An 11,849-nucleotide genomic window follows, 5' to 3' on the forward strand; every position below is an offset into this window, starting at 1 on the left:
GTCTGTTGAGAAGCAAGCGGAGTGAAACGCTGAGGAAATGTCGAGCGGCAATGTGACAGGGGACAGTCGGGTGCGGAGTAGGTGCCTCAGGAATATTTTGAATAGGATGGCACTGGAGACTTTGCTGCCTTGGAGGAGTTTTTATGCTAATTAAGGAAACCACAAGATACCTCAATCTATACTCTCGGCGAAGCAGAGTGGAAAAACAAAACAAAACACCTCCCACGGACAATAAAAGCAAACTCATAAAAGACTCAGAAACTCAACTGGGAAAAAAGCTGTTAATTCATTGACCAGCTGAGTAATATCCAGCAAAATCTTCCAAGAGACAATTTAAAATTTGGGACCCAAAGGTCAGGATCTGAGATTGTAAGAATTTCACTGTATTCTGTGGGGAAGGAATCTTGCAACTGTTTGTCAGATAGTAGCTTCTAGGGGTCCGGTAGATACTATGGGTCATTATTCAACTCTCATTTGCAGCACGCCTTTGTGAGAATTAGATTCCCTTTTCTCGAGCTGGGCAGGACCAGCAGAGTGACTGGGTCTCCGTCCGCCCCACCCACCCCGTCTCCCCCTGCCCTCGCGCAGTGGACAGAGGTACATAGCCCTGCTAGGCGGCCGTGCCCTACGCTGCCAGCCTAATAATCTTTCTGAACTCAAAACTGAGAATCCTTCTCCTATTTCTACCCCTCACTTATGACAGTGATTGTTAGGAAATACACGGTGTAAGAATTATCCCTTTCAGTCTTGTTTCCCTTCCTGCTACTGAACCTCCCTCTACCCCACCCCCATCAATAAAACTATAATTGTCATTTAACCTGTAATGATTAATTAATCAGGAAATTAGGATGGGAATTCCCCGGCGGTCCAGTGGAGGACTCGGCGCTTTCTCTGCCAAGGGCCCGGGTTCAACCCCTGGTCGGGGAACTAAGATCCCACAAGCCACGTGGCAGGGGAAAGAAAGAAAGAGAAAGAAAGGGAGAGAGGGAGCGGGAGGGAGAGGGAGAGGGAGGAAGGAAAGAAGGAAGGAAGGAAGAAATTAGGTTGTTACTAAGTAGGTGTTTAGTTTAATCTTAATAACATTTGCTACCATTTGGATTATTATCTTTACAACCTCAGAATTATGCTGAGCCCAATCTGTTTATTTATTTTCTAAGGTTTATTTTTTTTTATTAGTGAACACAAGCCCAAATTGTTTTCCTTGTCATATTTACATGGGAACACGATAACAGCAGATAAAAATAAATGGGAAGTTGATATAAAAACATCTCAAAATACTGAGGAACATTAGGTACTATAAACAAATAAGAAAACATAATATTTTTCTTGAACAAAACACCATCAGTGCCTGAAATATTTATTACAGCTCTGGTTACCAGATATTAAAAGAAACATGAAATGTAAATCGTCCCCTTTAAATGTTCGGCTAAAATGAACTTGAGGTGAAATGACCCTGATGCATAAGTCATTACTGACAGAAACTATTATTAGTTCTGCCACTGAGTGGATAGAATGCCTTCCCCATGGCTGCTAAGATTAAAGTATAAGCAAACCATTAAACTCAGGCACTAGAGAATTTTGCATAATAAGCATGATAGTCTCAAATGAGCCAGTGGCATACGTACAATTTGATTTTTTTAAATGTTGTAAACGAGTTGTTCTAATAAAAATAATAAGCATTCTAATAATCATTTAAGATTATGGTAAAAGGGGCTGGGGATCCCTCTGGAACCTCTTTTATAAAGCACTGATCGCATTCAGGAGGGTTCCACCTGCATGACTTCAACACTTCCCACAGGCTCTACCTCCTAATACCTTCACCTTTGGGGATTAGAATTTCAACATATAAATTTTTTGGAGGACACAAACATTCAGACCATAGCATCCTCCCTTTGGTTCTGTGACATCATACCGCCCTGGAGCTTGTATAGGCTGATTGTTCTATCTCTTCTTCCTTCACTGATTCTATCTGCAGTTCATGGACCCCTAAATTTGGACATAGTCTTCCATCTTCATCTCAACTTTCTTTTATCAATGTATACTCTCATAGCAGCAGTAATTTTCTATCAAAACAGAGACCTTTCAACTTAAATTTCTAGCTAAATTTTAGATACTCCAGAAGATCCAGAATCAAATCTAATGCAACACATCCTGAATCAAATTTATCCTCCCCACTAATCTTCCTTTCCATTTTTCATATTGTCACTGTCACCCCCATAAGCATGCATGCCAAAAATGTTAGTTCTCTTTTCTTTCCATCTCATATCAATCTGACCAGTCACCAAGCTTTGTCTTTATGTATTTGAAATATGTCTTGTCACTATCCTAGAAGTTTTAACATGCATTATTTGACAGTAGAAAAGAATATACCTAACACATATTTGTTGGCAACTGTAATCATAAAGACTAGTAAATTTACCATCCATAGAAGCTCTCTGTGCGTTCTTCTACATCTCATTCCCTCAAACGTAACCACTCTCCTGAATTTTGTGTTAATCACTTCCTTACCATTAAAATTACATTATCATATATATGTATTTATACAGAACACGTGGTTTCATTTTGCTTGTCTTTGAAATTTTAAAAATTGTATCTTCTGCAATTTGCTTTTTTCATCTATAATGCATATAGCTGCAGTCTATTCATTTTCACTGCCGAATTACATCTCATTTTGTGAATGTACCATGGTTAATTTATCTATTCTCCTGTTAACCATTAGGTCATTATGATTGTTTCCATGTTTCTGGCTTTTATGAAGAGTGCTACTATGAACATTCCATTATAGTGTATGTCTCTTGGTGTCCATGTACAAGAGTTTCTTCAAGATCTTTCCTGGGAGTAAAAAGATTTATTGCAGATTGTGTGCTTGTTCAGACTCACAAGATAGTACCAATTTGTGCTCTAGACTAATTGAACCAATTTACATTCCTCCTAGCACTGTGTAAGAGTCCCTGTTGTTTCATGTGATGGTTAAGTATATATGTCAACTTGACTGGGCCATGGAGTGCCCAGATATTTGGTTAAATAGTATTTCTGGGTATGTCTGTGATGGTACTTTTGGATGAGATTAGCATTTGAATTAGCAGACTGAACAAAGATGGCCCTCCCATTGCTCTCTCTGCCTGACTGTTGATCTGGGATGTTGGTCTTCTCTTTAACTTGGACTGGGGTTTACATCATTGGCTCTCCTGGTTCTCAGGCCTTTGGACTTAGACTGGAACTACACCACCAGATTTCCTGGGTCAGCTTGCAGACAGCAGATCATGGGACTTCCCAGCCTCCATAATCATGTGAGCTAATTCCTTATACTAAATCAGTCTCTCTCTCTCTCTCTCTCTCTCTCTCTCTCTCTCTCTATTTATTTAGCCCATGTTTCTCTAGATAACCCTGACTAATACCCTTCACATGCTCACCAACACTTGATTTTGCTAGACTTCTTAATTTTTGACGACCTGATGGGTGTGAGTTCATATCTTATTATGGTCTTTCACTATTTGAACTTCCTTGCTTGCAATGAGGTTATGAATATACTTATTCAATCATTCATTATTTATGTTTCCTTATTTATGAAATGGCCCTCTAAGCCTTTTGCCTAGTTTTCTGTTGTGGTATTTGTCTTTTTCTTGTTGACTCCTTGGAAGATTCTTATATCTTGGATCCTAATTCTAATCCATTTGTGGTTATATGTGCTGTAAATATCTTCTCCCAGATTATACTTATCTTTTTTCTTTATTTATGGTGTCTTGTGATTAACAGATTTAATTTTAATGTAGTCAAATGTATTAATTTTTCTTTTATGCTTAGCATTACTTGTATTTTGTGTAAGAAATGCTTGCCAACCTCAAGATCAGAAAGATATTCTGAATTTCTTCTTAAAGTTGTAATGCTTTGCTTTTCACATTTAAATTCTTAATCTACTTGGGATTGATTTTTGTGACTGTATGAGGTAGGAATCCACTTTTTTGGGGGCCACACTGCAGGACTTCCAGGTTCTTCGTTCCCCAGCCAGGGATCGAATCTGAGTCCCTGGCAGTGAAAGCACAGAGTCCTAACCACTGGACCTCCAGGGGATTCCCAGGAATCCACTTTTTTTTTTTTTTTTCTCTGTATGGATAACCAATCGTCTTAGCCTCAATTAGTGAAAAAGACACTGTTGCCTTACAGATCTGCAGTGCTGGTTCTGTCACATATAAGTCTCGATAAATGTGTAGGTCTGTTTTTAGGCTCTCTAATCTACTCAGTTGGTTAATTTCTCTTTTCCTGAGCCAATGACATCCTGTTTAATTACCAGTGAGTCTCCTTTCCTTGTTGTTCTTTAGGAAAAGCTTAGCTATTTTGGATCTTTGCTCTACCATATACCTTTTAGAATAACTTTTCATTAACCCTGGTATGATTTTGGTTGAAAATTTGTATATTATTTTGGGAAGATAGATATCTTTAGACCACATATTAGCATTCTTTTTATTGAAATTTTCTTTAATGCCTTTCAAGAAAAAAATTCTCCATAAAGGATTTAATGTCCTCATTGAATTTATTTCTAGATATCTTATATTTTTTGTTATTATAAATAACATCTCTTTTCTAATTTATATTGTTTGTTTCTCAGGTATAGAGATGCAGTGGATATTTTAGATTGAGCTTATATCCAGACACCTTACAAAACCTTACAAAACTCTTGTTAAATAGTTTGCCTGTGGATATAATTTATTATTTTAAAAAACAAACACATATATAGCATTCTTACTATGTGTAGGCACTATTCCAAACACTTCACAAATATTTATTTAATTATCTCAACATCCCTATGAAACAGGATTATTATTTATTTATTTATTTATTTTGTGCCATACGCGGGCCTCTCACTGTTGTAGCCTCTCCCGTTGCGGAGCACAGGCTCTGGACGCGCAGGCGTAGTGGCCACGGCTCACGGGCCCAGCCACTCCGCGGCATGTGGGATCTTCCCGGACTGCGGCACGAACCCGTGTCCCCTGCATCGGCAGGCTTACTCTCAACCACTGCGCCACCAGGGAAGCCCCAGGTTTATTTTTTAATTCCCATTTTACAGATAAGGAAACTAAGTCACAAAGAGATTAAATAACTGCCCAAAGTCACAAATTTTCATTTGAACCTAGAAGGCAGGATTTAAATCCAGGCAGTTGATCTCTAAGCTCCATGCCAAACCAATAGCTTTGCTGCCTCCCCACTAGACTGAAAAGTTCTGTTTCTTCCTTTCTAATCCTTATCTTCCCTCCTTTTTTTTTTTTAACCTTTCTTTGAGGGTATTGTTTTGAATGTTAACAAAGATAATCCTTGTTATTAATTTAAAAGAGAATATTTATTTATTTATTTATTTATTTTTAACACCTTTATTGGAGTATAATTGCTTTTACAATGGTGTGTTAGTTTCTGCTTTACAGCAAAATGAATCAGTTATACATATACATATGTCCCCATATCTCTTCCCTCTTGCGTCTCCCTCCCTCCCACCCTCCCTATCCCACCCCTCTAGGGTGGTCACAAAGCACCAAGCTGATCTCCCTGTGCTATGCGGCTGCTTCCCACTAGCTATCTATTCTACGTTTGGTAGTGTATATATGTCCATGCCACTCTCTCACTTTGTCACAGCTTACCCTTCCCCTCCCCATATCCTCAAGTCTATTCTCTAGTAGGTCTGTGTCTTTATTCCCGTCTTGCCCCTAGGTTCTTCAGGACCTTTTTTTTTTTTTTTTAGATTCCATATATATGTGTTAACATACGGTATTTGTTTTTCTCTTTCTGACTGACTTCACTCTGTATGACAGACTCTAGGTCCATCCACCTCACTACAAATAACTCAATTTCGTTTCTTTTATGGCTGAGTAATATTCCATTGTATATATGTGCCACATCTTCTTTATCTTTCATCTGTTGATGGACACTTAGGTTGCTTCCATGTCCTGGCTATTCTAAATAGAGCTGCAATGAACATTTTGGTACATGACTCTAAAAGAGAATACTTTTAATGATTTACCATAGAAAGATGCTTGCTGTAGGGTTTTGGTGGATAACATTTAAGAGGTTAAAAAAAATCCCTTCTATTCTTAGTTTACTAAGAGGTTTTTTATTGTTTTTTATCTTGAATGGGTGTTGCATTTAATCAAGTGGTTTCTCTCTTCAATTTGTTTTTGTGGTGAATCCACTAATTGATTTTCATATGCTGATCTTTGCATCCCTGGAATAATCCCAGCTTGATACTGATGTGTATGTTCCTAAATCCTGCTGAATTTGGTTTGATAATATTTTGTTTAGGATCTTTCATCTATCCTCATTAGTGAGATACTCTTGTGACTTTACTCTTTTTTACACTGTCCTTGTTCTGGGTCTCGGGACTGGGGAGGTGGGCAAGGTGAGGGCGGGGCCTTGAGAGCGGCCACACACTCCGCCCCCTCACTCAGTCTCTAGAAGGGGAGCGTGGTTCGGGCTGCAGGGCTGACTTCGAGCCCCCAGCGGCGGCAGCAGATTCCGCAGCGCCGCTCCCGGGGAGCCTGAGCCGCTTGGCGCCGGAGCGCGGTGCTGCCGAGACGGTTCCCTAGGGCGAGTTCAGGGCGCCCGGGGTGCGCTGGCGGCAGGTCGCAGAGCACCGCTTCCGCCAGTCACCAGCCTGCAGGGGTGGGTTCGGCTGGGCAGGGAGTGGGAGTCCGCTCAGAGACCTCTTGTCCCTTCGAGTCAGGAGCCGCCCTCATCCCTCGAGGGAGCGCCGCGCACGCAGGACATCGCACCCGGACGCTCGCCTCCGCCGCCTGAGAGAGGTACCATTCCCCGCGGGCTCTCTATCTACGTCCAGGTGACCCGACCCGGGAGGAGAGCACTGGTCCGGAGAGTAACCTGAAATTCTTGGGGAATAAAATTCTCTGGTCTCACTCAGTCCTTTGTATTGTAAACTGGCCACTGTCAGCTCTGTTTGGGAAACCTGCACAATTTTCCACAACGTGAATCGACCCGAACAACCTAAGTTTAAATTTGTTTCGTTGGGTTTGTCTCTTTAACCTAACTTCTTTTTTTGGTGGGGGGTGGTTAGGGGGGAGTGGAGGACGGCGGTTTACGGGGAAGAAGGTGAGTACTGTCTTCCGGATCTGTCCTCACGGCTCCACTCCTCCGACCTGGCTGTCAAGGTTGTGTCAGGGACATTGCCAATGCCAGCCTGGAATGGTAGGGCCATTCAAAGCGAATTTAGACCTTGACTTCGCCTGTATGCTTCAGGCCGATTTACTGAGCAATCAGTTTTCAGGGAAACTTGTGCAAAGAATCGTGAGAAAATACCTAGATTTTGCTGAATGTTTTTGGTGCGGCACCATGTCATATTGGCTTATATCACTTTTATTGTCTTCGTGCTCCTTTGTGTATGTATGTTACTCTTCTCTAACCAGCTCCTGAACAACCTGAGAAAAGCCAGGGATCCACCAGATATCAGTGCATAATAAATATTTTTTCAATGAATAAATTTCATCAGTAACTTTGAAACCTAAAATGGTGCTTGAGCATCCAACACTTAATAGATTGGAAAACGTCAATTTAAAGAAAACCACACACACCTTTTTTTATGGTTACCTGTAGAAAGGGCTGCATTTTGATCCTCTTGGTTGAAATGTATTGTGGTAGGAGTCTTGGATAGAGAGACAGGAGACCTGAGAACTTGCAGAATCATATCACTGAGAATTTTTCTAATCTGTAAAAGTAGAAGTTTGGAACACATGCTTTTTAGAGTTTCTTTCAGCTCCAAAGGTCTTTGATGAAATGAATCTATCACAACTTCATAAACATGTGTTGGATTTCAGTGGCTCCTGAAGACTGTTTATCAGAACGTTGGTAAAGCTGTTATTATATCCTTTTGAAGGAAAGTCTGAGAGTCAGCAACTTAGAGGAAAACCAATAAATACATAGTAGGCAGATTTGGCTTGATCACAACCAAATACATAAGTATTTATACTTTTTTAGGTTTGATCAAAACCAAATACATAAGTAGTTATAATTTTTTAGGTTTAAACAGATCATCAAGTAACTGAATAATTTTAAGTTAAAAATATGTCTTCTTTTTCTGTATAGAATACGGATTTTGCCACAAGAAGATGGTTCTACCTGCTGCTGGGCTGCATGATGCTGATAAATGTGATTAACGCGGATTTTGAATTACAAAAGGGGGTGCTTGCCAGCAACAGCCCAGGGATCATGGAAGACATTGATCTCCAGTGCTGGAATGCTTGCTCTTTGACACTGATAGATCTCAAGGAAATCAAGATAGAGCACACTGTGGATTCCTTCTGGAATTTCATGTTGTTCCTACAAAAATCCCAGCGGCCTAGACATTATAATGTCTTCTTAAGCATAGCTCAGGATTTCTGGGACATGTATGTAGACTGCTTGCTTTCAAGATCCCATGGAATGGGCAGAAGACAGGTGATGCCTCCCAAGTATAATTTTCCACAGAAGATAACAGGAGGTAATTTAAATGTGTAATTAAGAGAATAGCAGTTTAGTTTTCTTAAAACTTCAATATTTAATCTTTCTGATTTTTAAAGTTTATCTAATAAACTAGCAAATTTGCCATATTTTTTCCTAATATGACCAGCTTTGATTTTCATTTTTACTGATTTTATATTATTTAGAAACCACAGGAGCTCTGATGTGCAAATACTAGATACTAAATGATCTTGGAATGATATATTTTTGTAGATCATTAAATTATCATCTTATTTTTTTCCCCATGAGTAGTTCATAAGAAAGCCATTTAGCCCTGTAATTATTCATATTACATTTGTTGAAAAAAATTTTAAACATCAACATGTAATTTAGGCTTTTGAAATTAATTTTTTCAATAGGGTTGTTTAATGGGAGGGAATCTTAAGAGTTCATATTAGAACAAATGTTAACAATTTTTCCTCTCTAACCTTGCAGGACTGGATTTTACAAAACATGAGTTCTACATTTAAGAGAACACAGAAAATACCTCAAGCAAGATGACACCAACCTGAAAATTTAACCCTGTGTCGGTATGTACGAGCTCGAATATTTCCTGTAGCATTTATCAAAATTATTTCTAATTCTTTAATATTGATGAAGATTGTATTTTTGTTGATATGTAATTGTTTTAGGGCTATTGAATTATCATTTCCATATTTTGGGGTATTTTGTCAATAATTTTTTATTTAGAAGGCATCTTTGTAAAGCCTCTTTTTTTTAAGAAAAAACCACTTAAAATGCAAATACAACATATTTTTTAATACAACAATCAGTGCAGTAAAATTATAACCAGTTTTATCAGGTATCTTATACATAATTTTGACTATAAAACTGTGCCAAAACTAATGCCAGTATTATCCTAAAAAGTAATATTTAATCTTGATGTAGTGTACTGTGTGGCTTCTGATATATGTATCTCATCACCAAGCTATATATTATTTTTCTATGCATTAAGGCCTAAAATTTTGTTTTATGTTCTCATTTTTATAGTCCTCATTTAAAAAAAAGGAATAACAAGCAGAAAGGCAGTTGATTTTATTTATTTATAAATTTATTTATTTATTTATTTTTGGCTGTGTTGGGTCTTCGTTGCCGCATGCGTGCTTCCTCTAGTTGCAGCGAGCGGGGGCTACTCTTCATTGCAGTGCGAGGGCTTCTCATTGCGGTGGCTTCTCTTGTTGCGGAGCACAGGCTCTAGGCGCGCGGGCTTCACTAGTGGTGGCACGAGGGCTCTAGAGTGCAGGCTCAGTAGTTGTGGCGCACGGGCTCAGTTGCTCCGTGGCATGTGGGATCTTCGTGGACCAGGCTTGAACCCACGTCCCCTGCGATGGCAGGTGGATTCTTAACCACTGAGCCACCAGGGAAGTCCCCATCTTAAACCTTTTTTGATGGTACTTAGATATAATGTTCTGTTAAATCCCCCCGGTTTTGGGCCCAAATCATGTCATTTGTATATAGAAAATTTTATTCTTTTTTCATCATTTATTCATTCAAAAAAATTCATTGAGCTTGGAGGTACACTGTTGAGCAATCCAGACACAATCCTTGACTCCCAGAGTTGTCATTGCTGTGGGACAAAGATGCAGCAGGAAATAATATAATTCAAAAGCACTTTTATGATGTCAAAATATGTTTTTTTTCCAAGAAAGAGGAATTGTAGCCAACATAGCATTGAGTGGGGAACAATATGTATTTCTCTTTTGCCCTATTCAAAATCATCAGACTAGATCAGATAGATCATCCAAAAAACAAAAACCCCAAAACCCACCAATTCTTGCAGTGGTATTATGGTAAAGACTCAGTCAGTTTCGCAGCTTTGGGTTTATGCTGAACTCATATAGCTTAACTTATAACCAGTTATTTTCCAGAGCACTGAAAGCTGAAAAAAGACAGCAAAACATCTAATATTGCTCCCAAAATATTTCTTCATGAGGTGATACAATAGATAAAAATTGAGCATCTATGCTTAAAGTTCCTCTGCACTTCCTATAGAATTTTTTTTCTTTAAATAAACTTTTTACTTTAGAATACTTTTAAGTTTGCAGAAAAGTTGCAAGGCTAGTGCAAAGACTTCTTGTATATGCCTCACCCATTTTTTCTTATTGTTAACATCTTACGTTAGTCATATGTTTGTCATAACTAATGAACCAATACTGATACATTTTAAATTAAACTTCATATTTTATATGAATTTCACTAGTTTTTCCCCTAATGTCCTTTTTCTGTTCCAGGATCCTATCCAGGACACCACTTACAATGAGTTGTCATGTCTTCTTAGGCTCTAAGAAGATGTTTTTGATGACCTTGACACTTCCCGATGCTGGTCAGTTGTATTGCAGAATGTCCCTCAATTTGGTTTTGCCTAATGTTTTTCTCATGGTTAGACTGGGGTTATAGGTTTTTTGGGGTGAAAACTACAGGAGTAAAGCACTGTTCTCAGCACTTCCTATCAAGGGTACATGCTGTCAACATGACATAACACAGATGACGTTTAACCCTGGCTGAGGTAGTATCTGCCAGGTTTCTTGGCTGTAAAGTTACTTTCCCTTCTCTTTCTATGTTGTATTCTTTGGAAGCGAGGCACTAAGCATTACCCACACTTTAGGGAATGGGGAGTTATGTTCCATCTCCTTGAAAAGGAAATATCTACATAAATTAAAATAAATACAAGCGATTATGAAACATGGTTGCCAATAAAACTAATGTAAGCTCAGGCTGTGTTGGCAGAAGGTGTGTAAAAATGAGAGGGACTAGTTTCATTATACCCTCCATGTGTCCTGTTATACCTGTAAATTGTTGCTCGGTTCTGCTGGTCTCAGTATAGAGGAATAATCACAAACTGTAGCACTTCAGAAAGGGCTGGCCAGGTTCATAGTCTGGAATGATTAAATAAACTGGATATTTGACCCAGAAAGACTGAGGGTGAACATTATAGTTTTTTCCTGTGTTCCAGAAGGCAGACTGAGGACCAGATGAACAAAAGTTGTTCACCTAATTATTCACTGGTTTTCATCCAATATGAGCAAGCACTGGCTCACAGGGTCTAATCATGGAATGAACTCCTCCCTCATGTGTTAAAAATCTCATTACCAAAGAGTGTTGAAGCCACTTTCATCTGTGCTCACTCTACTCCATTTTTATTTTCTTGAATTTCTTTTCATTTAGTTTATTAGCAGAAGTCTGGGAGCTGAAATTTTGTATCAGTTGACTCATTGTTACCTCGAATTTAGCCTGTTCTAGTGCCTCAACTATTGAGCTTGACTATAACTGCAGCAAATTATATAGTTTGCATTATTCTGAATGCTTGAAGCATTTAAGTGGAAGGAAATACACTGTCCACCTTTCAGCCAGGC

At 38.9% G+C, this 11,849-nt stretch overlaps 1 protein-coding gene across 1 annotated transcript; it reads left to right on the forward strand.

Annotated features, from left to right (window-relative positions):
* Window positions 1-37: 37 nt before the first annotated feature.
* On the forward strand, window positions 38-8,966 carry FAM237B (family with sequence similarity 237 member B; the record flags this gene model as incomplete). The annotated part of the gene is made up of 5 exons (XM_082632237.1): window positions 38-70; window positions 481-597; window positions 6,573-6,788; window positions 8,083-8,476; window positions 8,932-8,966. The coding sequence occupies 5 exons, from the start codon at window positions 38-40 to the stop codon at window positions 8,964-8,966; spliced, it is 795 nt and encodes a 264-aa protein (XP_082488363.1).
* Window positions 8,967-11,849: the final 2,883 nt, after the last annotated feature.

Source organism: Mesoplodon mirus (assembly GCF_964341445.2).
Source record: "Mesoplodon mirus genome assembly, chromosome: 9".
Taxonomy (NCBI): domain Eukaryota; kingdom Metazoa; phylum Chordata; class Mammalia; order Artiodactyla; family Ziphiidae; genus Mesoplodon; species Mesoplodon mirus.